At 44.7% G+C, this 26,172-nt stretch overlaps 1 protein-coding gene across 5 annotated transcripts in view; it reads left to right on the top strand.

Moving 5' to 3' along the window:
• Positions 1-26,172, top strand: part of LOC135070216 (catechol O-methyltransferase-like) — a 325,418-nt gene that overhangs the window by 233,319 nt on the left and 65,927 nt on the right. For all 5 annotated transcript variants that reach the window (XM_063964747.1, XM_063964750.1, XM_063964746.1 and 2 more), the window contains one exon: positions 9,282-9,475. In XM_063964747.1, the coding sequence (XP_063820817.1) occupies positions 9,282-9,475 (194 nt within the window). The remainder of the gene's footprint in view (positions 1-9,281; positions 9,476-26,172) is intronic.

Here is a 26,172-nt window from a genome sequence, read left to right as displayed (position 1 = left end):
CTTTCAATGGGATCTGTTGGACAAGTGGTCCGGATCACATCTACAGATGCATCGGCTGATCACCCTATCCCCCAGGGCCAGGGTGTCTCTCCTGTGGTGGCTGCAGAGTGCTCACCTTCTAGAGGGCCGCAGATTCGGCATTCAGGACTGGGTCCTGGTGACCACGGATGCAAGCCTCCGAGGGTGGGGGGCAGTCACACAGGGAAGAAATTTCCAAGGTCTGTGGTCAAGTCAGGAGACTAGCCTTCACATCAATGTCCTGGAACTAAGGGCCATATACAACGCCCTAAGTCAAGCGGAGACCCTGCTTCGCGACCAATCGGTGCTGATTCAGTCAGACAACATCACCGCAGTGGCTCATGTAAACCGCCAAGGCGGCACAAAGAGCAGGGTGGCGATGGCGGAAGCCACCAGAATTCTTCGCTGGGCGGAGAATCACGTAAGAGCACTGTCAGCAGTGTTCATTCCGGGAGTGGACAACTGGGAAGCAGACTTCCTCAGCAGGCACGACCTCCACCCGGGAGAGTGGGGACTTCATCAAGAAGTATTCACGCAGATTGCAAGGCGGTGGGAACTGCCACAGGTGGACATGATGGCATCCCGCCTCAACAAAAAGCTACAGAGATATTGCGCCAGGTCAAGAGACCCTCAGGCGATAGCTGTAGACGCACTAGTGACACCGTGGGTGTTCCAGTCGGTTTATGTATTTCCTCCTCTTCCTCTCATACCAAAGGTGCTGAGAATCCTAAGAAAAAGAGGAGTGAGAACAATACTCATTGTTCAGGATTGGCCAAGAAGGACTTGGTATCCAGATCTGCAAGAAATGCTCACAGAGGACCCATGGCCTCTGCCTCTAAGACAGGACTTGTTGCAGCAGGGGCCCTGTCTGTTCCAAGACTTACCGCGGCTGCGTTTGACGGCATGGCGGTTGAACGCCGGATCCTAGCAGAAAAAGGCATTCCGGATGAGGTTATTCCTATGCTGATAAGGGCTAGGAAGGACGTGACGGCTAAACATTATCACCGTATATGGCGAAAATATGTTGCTTGGTGTGAGGCCAGGAATGCCCCTACGGAGGAATTCCAGCTGGGCCGTTTCCTTCACTTCCTACAGTCAGGAGTGACTTTGGGCCTAAAATTGGGTTCCATTAAGGTCCAGGTTTCGGCCCTATCCATTTTCTTTCAAAAAGAACTGGCTTCTCTTCCTGAAGTCTAGACGTTTGTGAAGGGAGTGCTGCATATTCAGCCCCCTTTTGTGCCTCCAGTGGCACCTTGGGATCTTAACGTGGTGTTGAGTTTCCTGAAGTCGCACTGGTTTGAGCCACTTAAAACGTGGAGTTAAAATTTCTCACGTGGAAGGTCATTCTATGCCTTGGCTTCTGCTAGGCGTGTGTCAGAATTAGCGGCTTTGTCACATAAAAGCCCCTATCTGGTTTTCCATATGGACAGGGCAGAATTGCAGACCCGTCCTCAATTTCTGCCAAAAGTGATGTCATCCTTTCATATGAACCAACCTATTGTGGTGCCTGTGGCTACTCGTGACTTGGAGGATTCCGAGTTACTAGATGTAGCCAGAACGGCTAGAGTCAGGAAAACTGAGTTGCTGTTTTTTATCCTGTATGCATCCAACAAGCTGGGTGCTGCTGCTTCAAAGCAAACTAGTGCTCGCTGGATCTGTAACACGATTCAGCAGGCTCATTCTGCGGCTGGATTGCCGCTTCCAAAATCAGTAAAAGCCCACTCCACAAGGAAGGTGGGCTCTTCTTGGGCGGCTGCCCGAGGGGTCTCGGCATTACAGCTTTGCCGAGCAGCTACTTGGTCAGGTTCGAACACTTTTGCAAAGTTTTACAAGTTTGATACCCTGGCTGAGGAGGACCTTGTGTTTGCTCATTCGGTGCTGCAGAGTCATCCGCACTCTCCCGCCCGTTTGGGAGCTTTGGTATAATCCCTATGGTCCTTACGGAGTCCCCAGCATCCACTAGGACGTTAGAGAAAATAAGAATTTACTTACCGGTAAATCTATTTCTCGTAGTCCGTAGTGGATGCTGGGCGCCCATCCCAAGTGCGGACTACTTCTGCAATACTTGTATATAGTTATTGCTTAAATAAGGGTTATGTTGGGTTGCATCAGGGTTGATCTGATGCTCCGTTGTTGTTGTTCATACTGTTAACTGGGTAAGTTTATCACAAGTTATACGGTGTGCTTGTTGTGACTGGTATGAGTCTTGCCCTGGATTCCAAAATCCTTTCCTTGTACTGTCAGCTCTTCCAGGCACAGTTTCTCTAACTGAGGTCTGGAGGAAGGACATAGAGGGAGGAGCCAGTGCACACCCAGAATCCAAAGCTTTCTTAAAGTGCCCTGTCTCCTGCGGAGCCCGTCTATTCCCTATGGTCCTTACGGAGTCCCCAGCATCCACTACGGACTACGAGAAATAGATTTACCGGTAAGTAAAATCTTATTTTTTGAGCGATCTTTCTAAAAAGCGTCTTATACATACCTTGGAAAGAGTCGCTCCAACAACTCCCCGCCAGGTCACGACAACGCTTACCCATGAGTACAGCGCTTTTTTCCGGCGGGCGCCTGTGTCAGATGTACTAGCAAGTCCAGCAGATGTTACCAGGCTGTGGCCAGAGCACAGGGAGAAGGTAAGGCATCCGTTCCACTTAGAGAGGGAACACAGACACAGCCGCACTGTTTTCGGAGGAGACTACCAAACAGTCGCTGATGCAGCTGCCACCTAGGATGCTCCTGCGCTAGCCCCCAGGGATCATAGGCTCCAGGGGTAGTATGAGGCTGCGATCCCTAGGGTTGATGTCAGCAGTGGGGAGTCAGACGCTCCCTTGGTTGTCCAGTTTCCTCTCAGTTTCCCGCCATGCACTGAATTCCTGCTTCCATCTGAGACGCTGTATATATAAAAGGACCCAATCGCAGCATAGACGGCTGTGTGACTGGTGCGTCCGTGTTCTCTTGGGCGGCTGTGTTCACTATAGGTTCATGGGGCGAGTGTGTACACTATTAGTGTCTGGATCCACTTAGCGTTCGCTAACGTAATTGATCAATCCTTGGAAGCGGGGTAAAGTCTCCTTGTATCCCACTCTCCTGAGCCGGGTGAAACAGCACTAAGTCTCTATCTACCTTTGAGTATGAATAGGTGGATAAGTGCCTGATGCATATGAGTCTGATCAATATTGTTGTGGTTTCTTTCGCTGTTACGACTGAAAACGTTAAAACTGTTATATAAGGTAATGCAGTAATATATTCTCCTACATACTTGAAATTTATTTTATAGTTGATTATGTGTTCATATTGCTTATTATACTAATGTATAACCTGTGACTGCTAGTGTGATTGCTGACTTTACTATATTTCTGTCCGTTTTCTGTGTATTCCGATCCTCAATGCTGGTGCAAAGCAGGGTAGGGACAGATTGTATGTCACTTTAACAAAATTTAAAGTGATTACAGCACAAATTGTATAGTTAACACTGTACAAGTGTGTGATTATTTATCATGTCTAAGAGCGGCAAGGGTGAGGAAAATACACTCACAGTAGCACCAACACTCATGTCATGTTTGCCTTGCAAAGCTGGGTTAACCTCTCAGGATCTGGTTCACAATGGTTTGTGTGTAAATTGTTTTAGCTTTCACCAAAGTCTCTTGAAAAATCCCAGGCAGACACGGGTGCAAGTGGATCCCACATGGGCTACCTTTGCACAGACATTATCCAGTATAGCTGAACAGATAATGCCAACTTTTGTACCAGGGATAGGTTACACTATTAACCCTTACATGCAGCATTTCACCTAGGCTTTATTACATCCAGCAGGGGAAGCAGCAGCCTCTCAACAAAAACAAGCTGAAAGGCCGGTGGTAAGTAAATCACATAGACCTGAAACAACATCTTCACAGTCTACACATGTTTCAGATGAGGATTCGTCGGAGGATGAAGACTCATCACACTCCGGTTCTGTATAGAGAGACGAGGAAGGCCTCAACTCAGTGGACATATCTGAGCTAATTAGTGCAATGAAAGCCATTCTGTCCTTAGAGGAGGCAGCAGAGCCTGTGTTAAAATCTATGGCACCTGTATTTAAACGTCCCAAACAGGACAGAGTTTCCTGGGTCAGAACAACTGATGGAAATTATGCAAGAGGCTTGGGTTACTCCCAGTAAGAAGTTTAGAATTCCAAGGAAAAGGAATTCCAATTATCCTCTTCCAGCTGGGCACTGTTTAAAAAGGGAGGTGGCTCCCAAAGTAGATAACGCTTGTCATTTGATTGGTGTGAAAATCTACATTACCTTTGTCTTCAACATCATTAAATTATGTCACCGATAGGAGAGTTGATGGTTTTCTAAAAATTATTTTTTTCCTTGTCTGGGGCAATCTTAAGACCAGCCATGGCTTCAGGCTGGATGGCGAAAGCAGTGGCTGCCTGGGCTGATGCATTTGAGGAGGATCTTTCAATGTCATTTAGAGAGCAAAAATCCCATATTGCACATATCAAACTGGCGGTGATGTTTATGGAAGAAGCAGCCTTGGATATGGGTACAATTGCCTCTCAGGCATCCGCTTCAGCAGTAGCAGCCCGCAGAGCAGTTTGGCTACGTACATGGAAAGCCGATTTAGAATCCAAGAAGGTTCTAGTGTCTTTGCCTTTTACTGGAGATATTCTTTTTGGTAAAGAATTAAACAGTATTTTGGAGTCAGAAGCAGACTCCAAGAAAGTGAAGTTTCCTTCCACACACAAATTCAAGCCTAAATTTCCAGCTTTTCGACCCGTTCGGTCTCAAAAGGAAAAGGTGATGGCAAACAGTCCAAATACAACGAGTCTGGTAAGACTAAAAAGCATTGGGCTACCAGAAGACCGGCTTCCAAATCAGAAGATAAGCCATCATCTTAATGGTGCGGTCCTCCACCTGGGGGACCCCAGGGTGGGAGGCCTACTTCTTCAGTTTGCACAGATCTGGCAGCAGTCTACCACAGATGCCTGGGTGCAAGAAGCGGTATCTCACGGTTATGCATTTTGAAGAAACACCCTCCTCAAAGGTTTTTCTGTATCAGCCCATCTTCAGTGGAAACGAAGGCCAGGGCTTTGCAAGAGTCAGTTCAGAAATTGCTTCAGTCAGGAGTAATCATCCCAGTTCCTCCTGCGCAACAAGGACAGGGTTTTCATTCCAACCTGTTTCTAGTCCAGAAGCCAAATGGGTCGTTCCGGCCCATACTCAATCTCAAGGTGCTGAACAAGCACATTTGGGTGCCTCTGTTTCATGTGGAGAATTCACGTTCCATCATATTGGCCATGGAGCCAGGGGATTTTATGGTATCCCTGGATATCCAGGATGCTTACCTACATGTTCCTATAGCACTGTTCCATCAGCGCTATCTCAGGTTTGCTATTCTCCAACAGCATTTTCAGTTCTAGGCCCTTCCATTTGGACTGGCCACAGCCCCCAGAGTATTCACCAAGATTATGGTGGTAATGACAGCTTATCTCCACCAGTAGGGGATAAGAATCTTTCCATACCTCGACGACTGATTAATCCTGGCACAATCTCAGGATTTGCTTCTGTGTCATCTGCAACAGACAATAGCTTGACTGCAGAAACACAGTTGGCTCATAAATTGGGTAAAGTCGTCCCTGGTTCCGTCACAACAGATGATTCACTTGGGGGCTGTGTTGGATTCAAGCCTTCAGAGCGTAACCTTACCTCTGTACAAAATATCCAAAGTTCATTCAAGGATTCAGGAGCTGCTACACAGTCGAAAGGTATCCATTCACGCCGCAATGCATGTAATGGGATTGATGGTGTCAACATTCAACATGGTGGAGTATGCTCAGTTTCACTCAAGGCCTCTGCAACGTCTGATCCTTGCCAAGTGTAAAGGAGTTGTTTCCAGGGGCAGTGGACCAAGGAAGAAAGTTGCGTGCCAATAAATATATTGGAACTTCGGGTCATATACATGGTAATTCTTCAGGCAAAGGACATCCTTCAGAGGAAACAGTTCAAATCCGCTCGGACAATGCAACGGCAGTAGTGTACCTCAACCATCAGGGAGGAACTTGCAGCCAGAAAGCAATAAAGGGGGTAAAACACACGTTAAAGTGGGCAGAACTTCATCATCCGGCCTTGTCCGCAGTGTTCGTTCCGGGAGTTCTAAACTGGGAAGCGGATTTTCTCAGTCGACGCGCCATTCATGCAAACAAGTGGAATTTACACCCCGAGGTCTGCCGGACTCTGGTAGACAAGTGGGGGTTACCGGAGATAGACCTCATGGCATCCCGTCAGAACAAAGTTCCTGCATATTGGTCAAGAACAAAGGATCACAAAGCGATCTTTGTGGATGCCCTGTCTGTAAGATGGGAATTTCGTCTGGCCTATGTGTTTCCGCCAATCACCCTATTGCCCAGGGTGATATTAAAGGCAAAACAAGGAAGGGGTGCCATGATACTAATAGCTCCAACTTGGCCCAGAAGACATTTGTTTCACAGATCTGCAGAGTCTGTCGATGGATGCTCCATTCCTACTCCCTCAACGTCCAGATCTAATGTCGCAAGGTCCTTGTTATAACAAACACCTGGATCGACTGTCTTTGATGGTATGGCTCTTGAGACTTCCATCCTGAAGGCAAGAGGATTCTCCTGACAGGTAATTCAAACTATGCTCAGAGCAAGGAACCTTCCTCAGCTCGCGTTTATCACCGTATATGGCAAGCTTATATTCAATGTGCAATGATCGAAAATTTGACCCTAGGTCTTTCAGAGTTTCCAGAGTCTTAGCATTCCTTCAAGCAGTAATGGATAAAGGTTTACGGTTGGCTTCCTTGAGAGTGCAAGTGTCAGCATTGACTGACTGTATGGTTCCAAAAGAAAATTGCTAACCTACAGGATGTGCGCACTTTTTTTTCCAGGGAATGCTGCACATTCAACCTCATTTTGTTTCTCCTACAGTGCCTTGGGACTTAAGTTTAGTCCTAAAGGCCCTTCAGGTTGCCCCATTCGACCCACTTAAAAGAGTGGATCTTAAATGTTTGACAGCTAAAGTTCTCTTTCTACTGGCAATTGATTCACAAGGAAGAGTTTCAGATTTAGGGGCATTATGTCATCCTCCATTTCTGATTTTTTTTTTTATCCAGATATAGCAGTTCTCAGAACCAAAACTGGGTATTTTCCTAAGGTGGTGTCTAAATTCCACCTTCACGAAGAAATTGTAATCTTGGCCTTCCAGGGGCCGGACCTTTCTGCAGGAGATGCATCGTTGAACGTAGTCTGTGCCTTTAAAGATCTTCGTGGATCGTATGTGGATGTCAAAGCCATCTTCAGTTACTTGCAACAAAAATAGTGGTGTAACTTTTTAACCATAACTGCTATTTCATATCTGTTTGCAGCAATAAACTTTTCAGCAAATTCTGATGTTGTTTGACATGTTACACAACCCCATTTCCATTTGAAAAAAATTAACTTAAATTCAAGATGTCCGATTTCAAAATAGCGCTCATGTTTGGTACATACCCTAAAAGATAGCCTACCTCACCCATACCTTACTGGAGTATTCAGTTTTCCCATTTCCTGCACAGGTTTTGAAACAAAAGGGTGTACTGCAACTTTTGAATCACCCTGTAGTTAGCTAGTATCATCCATCTGTTGACTTTGCAAGTAATTTAGCAGTAGGCTGCTAGTGTTAGCTAGCCAGTATACAGGAAATAAGGGTGAAGTGGAAGATTGGTGATAGATAAGCTACTGGGGGTAAAAGGTAGGAGACAATTATCAGGGTACAAGAAAGTGTAGTTAGTAGGTCACAGCGGTCAGCAGGACAAATGAATAACTTCTTCATTGGTGATCTAAAAGGCTGAGCGGTACATACAGCAATTAACTTCTCACGCCAAGTACACTATTGTTCAAGCTGGTGGTCATCATTGGACAATGACTGGTTCTGAGATCAGTGGTTGCACCAACCTTCTTTAACCTGTAATCACCATCACCATAGCGCACACACCAAAGTCCAAATCTGGTGAAGCATTAAAAACAGATTTGTACAGACAGTTGGTTTGAGTATCAGTAATAAATACACTAGGCCAAACATAAGTGCCAATATGACCACCACACACAGATGTACTTGTTGAATATCTAATTCAAAAACCATTAGCACCAGTATGGCGCTGGTCACCCCCTTTCAAGTTATAACAAACTCCACTCATTTGGCAAGACTAGCTTTTGGAACATTATTACCAGAATTCACATCCAAGACGCCCAAGCCATGAGGAAACCCCTGTAAAAGCCAGACCAAAATCACGCTGGGAAATGGATCAGAGGGGAGCACCAGCACTGCAGCACTAGTTAGCAGGGACAACGTCCTCCAGAGCAGCAAGATCGAGGGAGCTGCAAACCAACTATTGCTACTGAACACCAAGCTATAGTCCGGATACTGGAGGGTGTCCAGCACCAATAGACAGGGCTAAGACTCGCCCGATGGACACCAGCATTTAAGTGGTATGTGGGCTTTTCATTGAATATCTTACCGGTAAGAACAATAACCGGGACACCACTTAACTTTACTTTGATTTTACCTGTTTCATATTACTGCTGCCAGCCGTGTCTATTTGGAAAAATACGGGACATTGTTACCATTTTTTTTCTTTTTCTATTTTTCTTTCTTTGTTATGTATATATATTGTTGCAATTTAGGATTCTATATTACTGTCTTGCTAACAAAAGAATACTTTGTATCATACACCATTTACAATTGAGATTCACTTTGATATTACAGCAGGGATAGGACCATTAATATAAGTTATTTTGTTAGCATTATGAGCTTATATTTAGAATTTTCTATACAAGAGAGCAACACAATTTTAATACTTGTATATAAATTTGTAACTCTTTATCTACCGCTACTCACTTTTTGAATAAAGAATATATACATTTTTTTAATACTCAACAAATGCATTTTCTTCTAAAAACTATATTGAAAATATAAATATCCCACTGAGTGCCCTCTATACATTTTATGCACTTTAAAAAAAAGGAAAGGACCCCAGTTAATAGATTGTAGATGCTGAGAGGGATTCTATAGAGATTAGTGCAGTCGGACAAATTTGCATTTGCAAATATATGCCTATGCTTAGTTAAGATGTTCTGCAGGCTTAAAATTGCACAAGCATCTTATTATGTCAGAGGCTGATTTTTACTGATCATAACTGGTACATGTTCCTAGTGATACGTTCATCAGATTCATGATATTTCTCTTTTCAATTAATTATGTTTATACTTGTTGTTATGGCAGGCCTGATCCTGGATGGAATAGTGAAAGACACAAATCCGAGTGTGTTGCTTGAGCTGGGCACTTACTGTGGGTACTCAGCTGTCCGGATAGCCCGGCTACTAAAGCCTGAAGCCCGTTTCTTTACTGTGGAGTTTAACCCAGAATATGCTGCTGTTGCCAAACAGATGATAGAATTTGCTGGCCTTAAAGACAAGGTATTCTGTCTGACAATCTTATACAACCTCCTACTGTACCTAAGCAGTGCTGACCTACCTCTTGTCTGTAATGTCACTTTAACTTCCCACATTTTACTAAATGTATCATCTATAAGTAAAATTGATATTCCTAGTACTTATAATGTTAGCAGTTAAATTATTTTAAGATGGCTACAGTTCAGCAAGTAAATTCACTAATACAAATTAGCATAAAAACATAAGCAAGATGCTATAGGTTGGTATTGCTGTTGGTTTAATTTGCATCCATTTCACCCTTGTTTAGGTGCTGTAGAATTCAGTGCAGGATTACTGAAATGAGATAAAGAGGTGAAGATGACTCTGTTTCTTTATAGGATGTTCTTTGTGTGGAGGAATTCGGCTATTTCCACTATGCAAAGGGTCAACCTGATTTTGCTTTTCAAATGATTGGCACTTTAAAAAAATTCAAGCAGACTCCCCCCGAGATCCTGCACAGCCTACAGCTCGCAGGCTATTATATATGCCCTGTAAACTGTAAAGTTCTTTAGATCTAGTCCTTTTAATAGTGCTTGTTTTCTAGATATTTTCTCCTTCTCTACCTTATACAAGAGTGGAGAATAGGTGTGCACCTTTATGTGAGCTTGATGTGCTATCACGCTACAAAACCTAGAGTGTTGCTGTGCGCAGGAGTTGTGTAAATGACTTCCAGTGAGTTCAGTTTGTAGGAGGAAGCTAGTAGGACTAATGGAGTCATACTTTCAGACATGCATCTGTCTTGTGATAGTGCTAACAGAATATCTTTTTATCTTTACATTGTCTAATAGAAGAAACTTTGTTATACACAATCAGCATTCTCTACCTGCCTCCCAGCCTGCAGCCAGATGATGAATGGCTGTCAGCATGGTGATTGGTGGATGGCTGGAGTTATCAACCACTCAGAGTGCTGACAGCCATTCACTGTATGGAAGCATGTGGAGAGACAGAGTGGGACTATAGAAGAGGTATGTTATGATTTTTTTTTTCTATTTATTCCTGTGAATGGGAGGGTGAGGGCCTCAGTGCATTGCTTTACCTAGGGCCTGCAATGCTGTTATGACAGCCCTGGGCATTGTGGCAAGTTGCGGTAGCCCCTCCCTGCTCTCCAGCTCTGAGATATCTCCTCAAAGTCTGGATAAACCTGTCCACTTTATAGGCTCCACTCGCCCTTTGGTGAGGTTTCCTGCCTTACCATGCCCCTTTTTATGGGCCAGCTAATTTGTTCACTTCCTCTTTTCTGCAAAACCCTCCTATGGTCTTTGTTTGTTGTCACTTTTTTGTGTTTGAATATATTAATTGCATTGGATAGTGGAAAGCAATGTGTAAAATGCCTTTAATTTCTTCCTTCTGAGTACATAGTGAAAACCAAGTGCTTTTACAGAAATAAAAGGTGTTGTACTCCCTTAATGCACCATCTTACCCATTTATGACTGTATATGTGTGCATAAGTAAGCACATTCATATTCACATTCTGATCCAAACTTTGTTGCAGATTACTGCCCCATATCTTAAATCTCATGCGTCTGTGGTTTCTTGAGAGGCTCGCATATACTCTCCTCATATATTCAGTTCCTTCCCTACACAATATATTGGACCTTCTTCAGTTAGGCATTCATTCCCAACACTGAGTGCACAGACTAAGTCGACCATTATTTAATCACTGCGATATCTCTTGGAACCTCTCCAACATGCTCACGTCTTATAGGCCCTACACACTGGCCGATTTTCAGAAAGATATGAACGATCTCGTTCATAAATGAACGAGAACTCGTTCATATCTTTCAGTGTGGAGACTCCAGCGATGAACGATGCGCGGCCCCGCGCTCGTTCATCGCTGGTCTCCCGTCGGCTGTGCATGCAGGCCAATATGGACGATCTCGTCCATATTTGCCTGCACTTCAATGCAGCCGCGTGACGGGGGGAGTGAAGAAACTTCACTCCCCCCGTCACTGCCCCCCCGCCGCCGGGTCGCTCGTCGGTCGTTTCGGCCGTCGGGCACCTCGGCGGCGCATCGTCAAATGAGTAGGGCCCTTTACTCTAGCCATTGTAAGATCTTTAGCACATGCACTGATAATCTCTCCATTTACTATTGTAATTTTCTTCGTACTGGTCTTCCCTTAACCAGACTTTATTAGACTATATTTCCTTCCAAAACATTCTTCTTTCATACTTTACTGAATTTAAATATAAAATCACTAAAATACATTACAAGACCATTAACAAAACTACACTGCTATACATCTCTTCTCTTGTGTCAAATATCTCCCAGTTCATCCCCTTCCCCCCTGCCCAAGATTTACTTCCCTCATCAGTACTCTGAACCTGATCCCATTCCTTGTTATAGGACTTTTTTGGGCTGCTTCCACTCTGGAACTGCCTTGCACAACAACACTTACCCTTTGCCTCAATTTTTAGGCATTCCCTGAAAACGTATTTCATTAGGAAAGCCTATCAAATTCTTAAGCCTTTCTATGCTGTTCTACCAAATTACCAAATACCATCTGAGCATAGCTGGAAAACATAGACCCAAGAAGCACTTTTTCCCATTGCTATCTGACTGATCCAATACTCGCTTAACCTCAGTTAACCTGGCTAATCCAGGTTCATTTAACCTCATGTGTCAAACTTTTATTTCACTAAAGACGGTAGGTTTGGGACCAGGGTTTTCTTACCACTTTGTCTAAATGTTAATATTGTGTTACTACTTTTTGTCCCACTTTGTTAAGTGTAACAAACCATTTTGTCCCTACAGTATATAAATAACTGATGATAATAATAATAATAATAATAATATTATTAATAATAATAAATGCAAATGCCTAGCCTGATCTCAGCTAAAAACACCCCATGCCACTTTAAAAATAAACATTTAAAATAATAATAATAATTCATACCCACACCAGATTGAAGCTATCCTGAGCTTAAATCATTTTGTTTCCACTTATGAGCATTTGGGGGTTTTTTTCTACTGCACTTTTGGTGTTTTCTATTGCACTTATGTACAAATCTTGCAACACCAAATTCGAGAAATGTATGACACTATTAGACAAAGTATTTTGTATTAGTGAGAACTTAAAAACCAAGTATGATATAAATATCTCTAGAAAACTTTCCTAAACTCTGCTTTTGGGTTATAGTTGCAAGTTAACCCTTATGTTTTGCAAATTGATCATCATTATGATCTTTATCCTTGGTCTACTATTATCTGATTTTTTTTTTTTTTTAAATATGAACTGTGCTCCCTTCAGGATCATAACTAGAAATTATTTAAACTAGGTAAACACCTATTCAATTATTGGTCTGATCACCTGATATGTATAGGTGTGTATGCAGGGCCGGCGCTACCCGCTCAGCAAAGTGATGCAAAGCAGGGAGGTGCCAGGATGGAGAGTCGCTCTCCCTGCTCTGTATCCTAGCTTGTGTCCCCTGCTGCTGTGCCTGTCACACTGTATGAGAGGCAGCGGCACTGGCGGCTTGAAGCTCCACAACCCCGGGACAGCGTCGGTACTTGTGTCTGAAAAGGGGCGGAGCTACATGGGACTGGGGGCACAGCTACACTGGACCAGGACTGCTGCGTGTTAGAGGGAGAAGAAGTGTAATGCCCTGTTGGGCAATGTAGTTCAATATGTAGTGTTTAAGGAACTGTTTAAAAATAAGCCTAATAAGTTAATGTCTGCTGTTCAGAAGACACCCCACTTGGTGAGATATACTGTTAAAATATGTTGCCCTCATAGAGGGAAAGACAAATTAATTAATAACCTCTCATGGAGGGTAAGTGGTACGGGCTAACCTGCCGGCGCTCAGGATGTGATATGGGCGTGTCGCATCCAAGACTTTCCCATGCCTCCACTATGGGGGAACCCTAGCGCAAAAGTGAGGGCCAGAGCGTGGGTGGGGCTGGAAAGGGGACTGGGCTGAACCAAGGCTATATAAGGAGAACTGTGTGGATCCTGAGGAGACTGAGACAGGAGCGCTGGTGCTGCGTACTCTGTGCAGCATCGATGGCCCGCGGCAACCCCTCCGGACCCGAAACTGACTGAGAAGTTAAGCCTAATTACCTTGAAGAGACTCCGGTGTATCCCGCTGAGCTTGGAGTGTGAGTCTGTTGTTGTGGTTTCCTCTCCGCACTCCAGGGAAGGAGGTGGCGCTGATGACCGGGGCGATGGCGGATCCCTCCCTCTGCCTGTTATAGTGTACCTCTACCAGATACACCTCTGGGTAAGTAGCCTGGAGGTGACTGGCATCCATAGGCGGAGTCTCTGCCGGACAGTGATTAAGTGAGTGAGTACACAGGGACAATCGGGAGGTGGACCCGGACAGTCCATATAAGGCCGTAGGAGGGCTCACAGAGACAGTTATCATAGGGCTGCATGTCCCCGAAGGGATTTTCACATCTAACCACATAATATCATTCTAAAACAGCCTACTTCAATCTCCACTGACTAATTTAGGCTGGACACAGTACCACTTCTTTTTGATATGGAGCTAGAGTCAATTGCTGCAGCATTGTACCACTGTCCTATAGTCATATAGACCCTGATGTTACAGCAGCGCAGAGAGTGCAGAGATTTAAAGCATCAGCTGAGATCTCGTAAATAATAGCAAGTTAACCCCTAGTTACTTCATTTTACTCATAAGTTGAGGAGACTGTTTAGGGGAACTGCAGAAGCCTAAGCTGGGTTCAATTAAACCCCGTCCAGCGCACAGTCAGTAACCAGCCAGACATGACCAGGTACCCATTTTATTCAGAAAGGTACAGATTTCAGCTAAGGATAATCACTTTGGCAAACGTTTTAAGTCTGCTCAACTCTAACGGAGATTTGTCAGCATAATGTAATGCTTTTTGCAGTTAATGGAGTAATAACTTCACGGATTCCGACTAAGAGCCGTAGACTTCATGTGCACCTACGTGTTAGTAATCTAGTAACCTGCGCAGTTTAAATGGGGAAGGAACACTGATTTGTGCCACTTCAATATAGTTGTGGTCAGTGCATGCTTTATATTATATTGCTATTCTGTTTGTTAATGAATCCACTGTACTAACCTTCTTGCACCTGGTACTAGCGGTATATAGTATGTTTAGAACCAAAATTCTTATCCGTTTAGGAAAGAAGACACAGGGGTAAATTTACTAACATTCGTATTTTCCCGTTTCAGGTCAAAGTTCAATCACGAATGACATCGAAAGTGTAAAACTGCAACTTTTTGAATTTGTTACGACGGATTTACTAAGCTGCCGTATTCGGGTTTTTCTTTTGTTCCGATGTCGATGTCATTCGTGTTTTATTTTTTATTTTTACGGCAGTGATTAGCAAAACACTGCCAACTTTTTTACAATGAATCTCGGCCGGATCTGTGTGATCCGTGCTGGGGTTCATTTTTTTTTTTTTTTTTTTAAATTAAACACTGTAAAATCCTTTAAAAAAATTGCGTGGGGTCCCCCCCTCCTAAGCATAACCAGCCTCGGGCTCTTTGAGCCGATCCTGGTTGCAGAAATATGGGGGGAAAAATGACAGGGGTTCCCCCATATTTAAGCAACCAGCATCGGGCTCTGCGCCTGGTCCTGGTTCCAAAAATACGAGGGACAAAAAGAGTAGGGGTCCCCCGTATTTTTAAAACCAGCACCGGGCTCCACTAGCTGGACAGATAATGCCACAGCCGGGGGTCACTTTTATATAGTGCCCTGCGGCCGTGGCATCAAAAATCCAACTAGTCACCCCTGGCCGGGGTACCCTGGGGGAGTGGGGACCCCTTCAATCAAGGGGTCCCCCCCCCCCAGCCACCCAAGGGCCAGGGGTGAAGCCCGAGGCTGTCCCCCCCCATCCAATGGGCTGCGGATGGGGAGGCTGATAGCCTTTTGTGATAATGAAAAGATATTGTTTTTAGTAGCAGTACTACAAGGCCCAGCAAGCCTCCCCCGCATGCTGGTACTTGGAGAACCACAAGTACCAGCATGCGACGGAAAAACGGGCCCGCTGGTACCTGTAGTACTACTACTAAAAAAATACCCAAAAAAAGACAAGACACACACACCGTGAAAGTAAAGATTTATTACATACATGCACACAAACATACATACATACTTACCTTATGTTCACACGCAGGTCGGTCCTCTTCTCCAGTAGAATCCAAGGGGTACCTGTTGAATAAATTCTACTCACCAGATCGCGGGTCCCAGGGTCCTCGGGGCATCCATTTGTAATCCACGTACTTGCATAAAATAACAAAACGGAAAGCCGAGCCACGAACTGAAAGGGGCCCCATGTTTTCACATGGGACTCCTTTCCCCGAATGCCAGAAACCCACTCTGACTGATGTCTAAGTGGGTTTCTTCAGCCAATCAGGTAGCGCCACGTTGTAGCACCCTCCTGATCGGCTGTGTGCTCCTGTACTGTCTGACAGGCGGCACACGGCAGTGTTACAATGTAGCGCCTATGCGCTCCATTGTAACCAATGGTGGGAACTTTCTGCCCTGCGGTTGACCTAAAGTGACGTCACCGCTGAGCAGAAAGTTCCCACCATTGGTTACAATGGAGCGCATAGGCGCTACATTGTAACACTGCCGTGTGCCGCCTGTCAGACAGTACAGGAGCACACAGCCGATCAGGAGGGTGCTACAACGTGGCGCTACCTGATTGGCTGAAGAAACCCACTTAGACATCAGTCAGAGTGGGTTTCTGGCATTCGGGGAAAGGAGTCCCATGTGAAAACATGGGGCCCCTTTCAGTTCGTGGCTCGGCTTTCCGTTTTGTTATTTTATGCAAGTACGTGGATTACAAATGGATGCCCCGAGGACCCTGGGACCCGCGATCTGGTGAGTAGAATTTATTCAACAGGTACCCCTTGGATTCTACTGGAGAAGAGGACCGACCTGCGTGTGAACATAAGGTAAGTATGTATGTATGTTTGTGTGCATGTATGTAATAAATCTTTACTTTCACGGTGTGTGTGTCTTGTCTTTTTTTGGGTATTTTTTTAGTAGTAGTACTACAGGTACCAGCGGGCCCGTTTTTCCGTCGCATGCTGGTACTTGTGGTTCTCCAAGTACCAGCATGCGGGGGAGGCTTGCTGGGCCTTGTAGTACTGCTACTAAAAACAATATCTTTTCATTATCACAAAAGGCTATCAGCCTCCCCATCCGCAGCCCATTGGATGGGGGGGGACAGCCTCGGGCTTCACCCCTGGCCCTTGGGTGGCTGGGGGGGGGGGGGGGGGCCTTGATTGAAGGGGTCCCCACTCCCCCAGGGTACCCCGGCCAGGGGTGACTAGTTGGATTTTTGATGCCACGGCCGCAGGGCACTATATAAAAGTGACCCCCGGCTGTGGCATTATCTGTCCAGCTAGTGGAGCCCGGTGCTGGTTTTAAAAATACGGGGGACCCCTACTCTTTTTGTCCCCCGTATTTTTGGAACCAGGACCAGGCGCAGAGCCCGATGCTGGTTGCTTAAATATGGGGGAACCCCTGTCAATTTTTTCCCCATATTTCTGCAACCAGGATCGGCTCAAAGAGCCCGAGGCTGGTTATGCTTAGGAGGGGGGACCCCACGCAATTTTTTTACAGAAAATAACCACTTTCCCACCCCTTCCCACTGATATACATGCACGGATCTCATGGATCCCTGCATGCCTATACAATCACGGATTAAAAAAGCAGGTCTGTTTTTTTTTAGCACTTTTTTACGAGTTGTAATTTTTCACGGCAGTGTTTTTTTTTTTTTTTGCTTTGCACTTCTTAGTAAATTACCGAGAGTCATACTTAAACAGCCGCGTTTTGACCGATGGTGTATTCATTCGTAATTTTTTTGTTGGACTTGCAAAAAATTACGAATGCCCTCATCACTGCCGTGATTATTGCTTAGTAAATTACCGAGATGACACTTTGATGAAAAAACGGCATCTCGGTCAAAATCGGGACCTTAGTAAATTTACCCCACAGAGAGAACGGGTTCCAGCATAATAAAGCAGTCTGTTTAATGTGGAAACAATTGTTTCTGTGCATTGTGAAAAGTAAAACAATTTGTGTAGTTGACATTTGGTGAAATATCTGTTGACGAAAGGGCATCTTTGAACCCTATTATTAAATAAATTGAGTTGTTGACTTGAAACCAGTAATTGTTTATCCTGAGTGCATTAACAATACTCTCCTGTCTGCGAAGACAAGGGAAGACCTCCAGGTACAAGGTACGTTCATAAGAGTAAGCAGTTCACTGAGTTCCCCATCTACAGTGGGTTTTCACACAACACAAAGGGTTCACATGTGGCATCCATTGAACAGGATTCGGATATAATATGTCAACAAACGAGTAAACATCTACTGTGCCAACAAGTTCTCAGAATTCTCAACCAACTATGGCTAGTGTAAATCCCATAACTCTTCCATATTATTTTGGGGCCCCGTAGCTTCCCACATATTCAAGAGATGCAAGGTAAAAGGATTCCAGCACATTTATTGAATTTAAAACCAAGATGCAATCTATGTTTAGGCTTTATCCCTTGGCCAATCAACAGGTAGAAATCCTAATTGGACAACTAAAAGGGCTGGCATTGCGGGAAGTGCTGTCTTCATCGTTGGAAGAACGACAGTCTGCAGAACAAGTGTTTCAAAGAGTATTCACTACTTTTGACACGAGTACCCTTTTGGAGCTGCAGTCATGTTTCTATTCCCAGAAAAAACAATCAGGAGAATCGTTAAGAGACTTTGCCTTAAGCTTGCAGAAAGCATTGAGAGACATTCAGGAAATAGATGAGGCTGAAGTGAAAGAGGTGGATGAAGTCCTACTGAACCAGTTCATAGATGAGGCAAGTTGTTAAAATAGCAGAGCTCAGTTAAAGCTTTTGAGATTACAGAAAGGAAGTGATTCCTTCTTAGAGTTTAAGGAAGCTGCGATTAAGGTGATCGGATCAACCCAAATGAAGGAGGTTTCTTTCCCCGAGATGCCAGGATATCAAGAACCGTCTGAGAGTAGGGTTGATTCTTATAACTTTCCTGGTGAGGTGGCAAAACAAAAGAAAGCTGCTCTTCTGGGTATGCAAACTCCTACTTCTGATCCAGTAAATTTGTTGAAGGGACAACTGGAGGAACTCACAAATGGAATGGCGGCAATGAATAGGGAGTTACAGAAACTCAGCAAGCGTACCCCGTCCAAACAAACTGATTCAAACCGGTGCACTGATAGGCGGAGACCAAGAAACGACTGGTGGGAACCACCGCAATGAAGGGGCCGCAGGCCCACTGATTGGTTCGACTCGCAGGGGCGTTCCCTTTTGCAGTAGATGCATTCTCAGTGGACATGTGGAACGACTGTGTCAGCAGGAGGAGCCTTTAAACACCAAAACCCTGAGGCCAGAGACCAATCCTGGGGGGAACAAACGCAATAGGTCCTACTCCAGAAGAATGGTGCCATCAAGCTGGTACCTGTATCACCATACAAATGAATGGGATACAGGTACCAGCTCTTTTGGACACAGGCTCACAGGTGACAGCTATACAGATGAAGGTTTTTCATCAACTTTGGGGGGAAGCTGGAATCATGCTGCCACCACAACCTTGTCTCCTGGCCAGTAATGGACTGAGTATTTAGTGTAAGGGATATTGTGAGTTTGACTTCAAGATAGGACAAGCCACTCTACCAAAACAAGGGTGTCTTATCACCAACATAGAGGATCAAACTGTTCCATCCATTGTTGTAGGGATGAATGTGCTACAGCCCTGAGGAATTGATTGCTGCTCTTAGAATGGAATTATCAAACACTCTACATAGGGCATTATGTTTATAAGTGGAACTACTGTGGGCATTATGCATATGAAGCGCTACTACTATGGGCATTATGTATAAGCAGCACTACTACTGGGGGCATTATGTATAAACCACTGGAGTAACTACAGCAACCGTGGAGGAGACAGAAGCTAGAGGTTCTACTTGACCTCTTGCATCTGAAATGGAGCACAGTGCTACAGCATTACGCGAAAGTGCCGGGAGCGCTAAGAGCTGGCACTGCTGGGAGAAGATATAGTTTTCTGCAAAGCTGCATCTACTGTCATGAAGCCCCTAACAATGAGCATGACACCCCTGCCAACAAGCATTACTCCCTTGGTAACGAACGTGACACCAAAAGCATGAAACCCCTGCAACATGCATGGAACCCAGTACATGAAACCCCTGGCAACGAGCATGGAACCCAGAGCATGAAACCCCTGGCAATGAGCATGGAATCCAGAGCATAAACCCCTGGCAATGAGCAGATAATGTAAAAGTAATTAGAAGCCTTACGTTGTGGTATATTGTGTAATGTGCATTACAGTATGTGGCATAATGTGTCACAGGCATTACAGCATGTGGAATTACGTGTCAGGGGCATTGCAGTTTGTGGTTTAATGTGTCATGGACATTATGGTGTGTGGCATATTGTGTAATGGGCATTATGGTATATGACATATTGTGTAATGGGCATTACAATGTGTGGCATAATCTATAAGGGACATTATGGTGTGTGGTATAATTTGTCACAGGCATTACAGTGTGGCATAATGTGTAAGGGGCATTACTATTAGGAGGAAACATGACAAAAAATGTAAGGTGCATGAATCAGTAAACTTTTTTGGCAGGGGGGAGCAAAATTTATAGTTACACCACTGGTATTAGCGGCACTACTACCAGAAGCACTATGTATAAGCAGCATTCCAATGTGGCACTATGTATAAGCAGCACTCCAACGTGGCATTATGTATAAGCAGCATTACTACTGGGGACCTTATGTATATAAGTGACGCTATTACTGTGGACATTGTGTATAAACACTGAGCTATTTCTAGCTCAGTTTGTACGGGGCTAGAGGTGATTATTATTTATTTATTGCTAGTTATTTATATAGTGCGCACATATTCTGCAGTGCTTTACAGAGAATATTTGGCCATTCACATCAGTCCCTGCCTTAGTGGAGCTTACAATCTTTATTCTCTACCACATGTACACTCACACACATTCACGCTAGGGTTAATTTTGTTGGGAGCCAATTAACTTGCCAGTATATTTTTGTATATTATGAGAGGGAACTGGAGAACCCGGAGGAAACCCACGTAAGTACAGGGAGAATATACAAACTCCACATAGTTAGGGCCATGTTGGGAATTGAACCCATGTCCTCAGTGCTGTGAGGCAATAATGCTAACCATTACACTATTTGTATTGCCCAAGCTGGTCAAGCTGGGTACACACTGCTCAGCAGATCATGAGCGTTTATCCCGATCAGCAGAGTGTAAACCCAGGATTAGGCTAAATCACCAGCCCACCCTTAAGTAACATAACCTAGAAACATGGAGTGCAATGCACCAGTGACATCTAATTTCACTCCATCCCTATTCTGGGTGACTGATTCATATAAATAGTGTTGTTGATTTTTTTTTTTCTTTGTAAGGCCCACAAAAGTCAAAGTTTAAGGCCGTTCTGTGTAGTGCGTTGGATATAAAATATCTAACACATCTAATATTATCAAAAAGGGAAATGGTTATAGAGTTGCAGTACGTTATATGATTGTTATAACATAGTATATATTATCCACAAACACATTGGAGGTAATTCTGAGTTGATCGCAGCAAGAACTTTTTTAGCAGTTGGGCAAAACCATGTGCACTGCAGGGGAGGCAGATATAACATGTGCAGAGAGAGTTAGATTTGGGTGGGGTGTGTTCAATCTGCAATCTAATTTGCAGTGTAAAAATAAAGCAGCCAGTATTTACCCTGCACAGAAACAAAATAACCCACCCAAATCTAACTATTTCTGCACGTGTTATATCTGCCTCCCCTGCAGTGCACATGGTTTTGCCCAACTGCTAAAAAAAGTTCTTGCTGCGATCAACTCAGAATTACCCCCATTTTCCAGAATCTTCCAAAAGACATAATTGAAGTAAGCAAATTATTGCTTACTGTAGTCATGTATACAGCTGCGTTTCTTATTACCATAACTAAAGAACCCTTCTAAGCAATTTTATGAAGACCATGTTAGATGCAGTGTAGTATGAGTGGATAATATTTCTGTAATTCCTTTTGGGAGAATCTATCCGCACAATAGTAACAGTGATGTGTAGTGTAGAGGAGGGTCAGTGCAGCCTTAGGATAAGGCAGAGTTTCTCTACTTGTTCAAACAAGTAAAATTACTTTAATGATCCTTGGCACAATATTGTATCTTATGTAAAGGGTGGAGTGGGGAGGGAACAAAGGAATGGATCTTTGTTGGTTACCAGTATGCTGCAGTATAAAAAAAAATAAACCACCCTTATATAAGAGGTTAACATAGAAAGTTTCATCAATGATACAGTCTAGATTGGGTGAAACGCGTAGTAGTAGTAACCTTTTGATACATTGTGTGGGCAACCCGAACACTGGAAGAAAGTGCACAGAGAGACTGGAAGTGGTCTCTCTTCGTTACACTGTGCACTCCACAGCAGGCAAACATGGGGACGCAAAAAGCAACAGACGTCCAAAACTCTGACCTCTGATGAACCTACCAGACAACAGGACGTGGACAATACAGGAGGGTTTGTCCTGTATCACTGCCTAGAACATCTGAAGACTGGCCAGCAAAGAAGGGCAAGTGCCATATTTGTTGTGGACACCCACTTTAACACCCCAGAACTTTACAACATCAACAAACTGAAAAGGTTTAACAGGGGATTTCTGCACAAGATTATCAATCAATATAGATTAGTGTTTAAACTAACAATACTGAAGTAGACGAGTCGACAAAATGGTCTATATTCTAGTTTCTCGCGTTGGTGGTGCTCCCCAGAGTCACAGGGTTAGTTGTCTGCGACAAGGGGATCTTTACATGAGGGTAGGAGAAATAAATAAATAAAAAAAGACTCTTCTGTGGGGTACTCTTTCTTCAGTCAGATATGGTAATAATTAAATTAAAATAGTATTACTGTACTTTAATACAAATAACAGCAATATGTTAGGCGCCGGGGTCCGCTCGTCGGTGCGGCCCGGCGCCTAGCAACCAGGGACGCCGTGCGCGTACAGCCGCCGGCTCCCTGGCAACGCTAGACGCCGGGCGCACGGAGCCGCTCTGACCTTAGCAACGGGGACGCCACGTTCAGCCGCGTTCCCCGTTGCTGGGTCTGTCCTGATTACCTCATGGTGTGCTGGCCGTGCAGCATGCAAGCTGCACGGCATTTCAGTTGATTACCCTGTCTGGATTTTGATTGGAGGGTTCCTGAATAAAGGCACCCTCAGGACTCCTTACAGACGCCGGTGATAGCTTCCTGTTTGCCTGTGTCTGCTACAGAGAGTTTCCAGTCCTGCTCAATCCGGTTGTTCCTGTACTCGGAAGTTTGTCATCTGTTCCTGGAGTCTGACCGAGCACCTTTAACATCTTGTGGTGTTCGTGAGTCGCGGCTCAGCCGTGTGTTGCGGCTTGTCCGCTTACTGTTTATTATTTTGTTTACTTGTGTTCTGGAGCTTTTGCGGAGGATTCCGCTCCCACAGATCCACTCTGGTATCCAGCGGTGCTGGATAGGAGTAACGGATCAGGGGATCTTTGGTTGTCCTTTTCCCTGGCGGCTAGTCCGCACATACCTTTGGTTTAAGTTAGTTAGCTTGTAACCCCTGGCCTGGTTGCTTAGTCAGAGGGCCCCTTGTTATCACCCTGTCTCGGACTTCCCCTTGTCTCCCTTTAAGACCTGCGGGGGCATCGGGGTTGGGCAGACATAATCCGCCCTTCGAACGCGGCTGCCATGGGCTCAAGCAACCATAGTCTCGCAGGGGATTTCTGATAACACGGGCGAGACAACGGAGTTAGGGTGCCAGGGGTTACTAGGCTCTCCTGCTCCCACAACCAGCTTATTTTCCCTGTACTCAGACCTCTGCCATAAGATCTCCTCCGGTCTGGAGTACAGGAATCATAACATTATCACCGGCCAGACAAAAGAAAAAATTTTAATTAACAGGAGTTAATTTTTTCACTTATTCAGTTGGGAGATTTTGTCGGCCTCATGAATCCCGCCGGTATTGGGCCAAATCCTGGCCTGCTTCTAGTTAGTCAGATTCAAGAACTTACTCAGATGGTTCAGGATCTGTCCCTCCGGGTGAGGTCACAGGAAGATCTGTTACGGACTTCCCCGAGGGTCATCCCTGAACCAAAAATGCATCTGCCTGACCGTTTTTCTGGGGATAGAAAACAGTTTTTTAATTTTAAAGAGTCTTGTAAACTTTATTTTCGTTTAAGACCAGTCTCCTCAGGTACGGAGGCTCAGCGGGTTGGAATTATTATTTCTCTGCTTCAGGGGGATCCTCAGACCTGGGCTTTTGGTTTAAAGACAGACGATCCGGCCTTATCGTCTGTAGACGCCTTTTTAAAATCTTTAGGGCTATTGTATGACGACCCTGATAGAGAGGCGTCCGCTGAGAGTCAGTTGCGTGCTCTTAGACAGGGTAGGAATCCCGCAGAGAATTATTGTACGGAGTTTCGCCGTTGGTCGAACGACTGTGGATGGAATGACCCAGCTCTGCGCAGTCAGTTTCGCCTCGGCTTATCTGAATCTATAAAAGACAGTCTCCTTCAGTATCCCGCTCCTGAGACTCTCGATAAACTCATGGAGCTCTCTATTAAGATAGATCGTCGGCTCAGAGAGCGGAGGGCTGAAAAAGGGGCATCTGTCGGGTCTACTCCTTGTGTGCTTTCCATTCCTGTAGACATGGAGGAGCCTATGCAGATAGGTCTCTCCAAACTGTCTCCTGAAGAAAGAACCAGGAGGCAAAATTCTGGTCTTTGTTTATACTGTGGAGGTAAGGGACATTTTGCCCGTAGTTGTCCGAACAAATCGGGAAACTTCCTGACCAAGTGAATTGTGAGGGGGTTCACTTTGGTCTGCAGCTCATCTCCTCAAATAACTCACTGTTAGTTCCTGCTAAAGTTTCCTTTGGCAGCCTCTGTTCCTCGGTCTCTGCTTTTGTGGACAGTGGAGCTGCAGGGAACTTTATGGATTTAACATGGGCCAAGGCCTTAGGTATTCCTCAGTTAACCTTGGGTAGGTGTGTCACCATGCATGGTTTAGATGGGAGTCCCTTGTCCAATGGGGTTATTTCTCTAGGTACACCTCCTGTTTTACTCTCGGTGGGAGCCCTGCATTCTGAAAAGATTGAGTTTTTCCTTACTCATTGTCCAGCAGTTCCTGTGGTTCTGGGTCACCCTTGGCTGGCCTTTCATAATCCCATCATTGATTGGCAGTCGGGGGAGATCTTACAATGGGGTACCATCTGTAATAAAGAATGTATTACGCTTCCTATCCGAGTAGCTGCCGCCGTTCCTGCACCCATTCCTGAGGAATATCAGGATTTTGTTGACGTGTTTTCCAAGGGCAATGCGGATATTCTGCCTCCCCATAGGCCTTACGATTGTGCCATTGAGCTAATTCCTGGTGCCACGTTGCCTAAAGGAAGGTTATATGCATTGTCTGGTCCTGAAACTGTGGCCATGAATGAGTATGTGAAAGAAAGCCTTGGGAAAGGTTTTATCAGGCCATCTAAATCCCCTTTAAGTGCAGGTTTCTTCTTCGTAGAGAAGAAGGATGGTTCACTCAGACCCTGCATTGACTTTAGAGCCTTGAATAAAATCTCAGTAAAGAATACTTACCCTCTGCCGCTGATCTCTGTCCTCTTTGATCAGCTACGTTCGGCTGTGATTTTTTCTAAGATTGACCTTAGAGGAGCATATAACCTCATCAGAATCAAGTCAGGGGATGAGTGGAAAACGGCATTCAGTACTCAATCAGGCCACTATGAGTATCTGGTTATGCCATTCGGCCTGTCAAACGCTCCGGCAGTTTTCCAGGATCTCATTAATGATGTGCTCCGTGAATTTCTTGGAAGATTCGTTGTAGTCTACTTAGACGATATTTTGATATATTCTGACTCTGTAGAACAACATGTTACCCAGGTGCGTCAGGTGCTAAAGAAATTACGTGAAAATCACCTATATGCCAAACTGGAGAAGTGTGAATTTCATGTCACGGAGGTATCCTTTTTAGGGTACATTATTTCCCCTCGGGGATTCCGTATGGAACCAAAGAAGCTCCAAGCCATCCTTAGTTGGGCGCAACCCACCAACTTAAAAGCAATTCAGCGCTTTTTAGGGTTTGCGAACTACTATAGAAGATTTATTCACTCTTTCTCTGACCTAGTTGCTCCCATTGTGGCACTTACTAAGAAGGGAGCAGATCCTACCAATTGGTCATGTGAAGCTGAGTTATCTTTTCAGGCCTTGAAACAAGCCTTTGTCTCAGCCCCTGTCCTTAGACATCCCAACCCAGAATTGCCTTTCATTGTTAAGGTTGATGCCTCGGAGGTTGGAGTTGGGGCTATCCTTTCTCAGAAGGATCCAGATTCCCTTGAATTACATCCTTGTGCCTTTATGTCCAGGAAATTCTCATCTGCAGAATCCAACTACGATGTTGGTAACCGGGAATTGCTGGCTATTAAATGGGCTTTCGAGGAGTGGAGGCATTGGCTTGAAGGAGCGACCCATACCATTTCAGTTTTGACTGATCACAAAAATCTTCAATACATTGAATCTGCTAAACGACTGAATGCCCGGCAGGCTCGTTGGGCTTTATTTTTTACTCGTTTCAAATTCATTATCACCTTCAGGCCAGGTTCCAAGAATACTAAGGCAGATGCCCTGTCACG

Source organism: Pseudophryne corroboree, chromosome 1, assembly GCF_028390025.1.
Source record: "Pseudophryne corroboree isolate aPseCor3 chromosome 1, aPseCor3.hap2, whole genome shotgun sequence".
NCBI lineage: Eukaryota > Metazoa > Chordata > Amphibia > Anura > Myobatrachidae > Pseudophryne > Pseudophryne corroboree.
The sequence above is the reverse complement of the archived record's forward strand: the minus strand, read 5'-3'. Positions and strand labels throughout refer to the sequence as shown.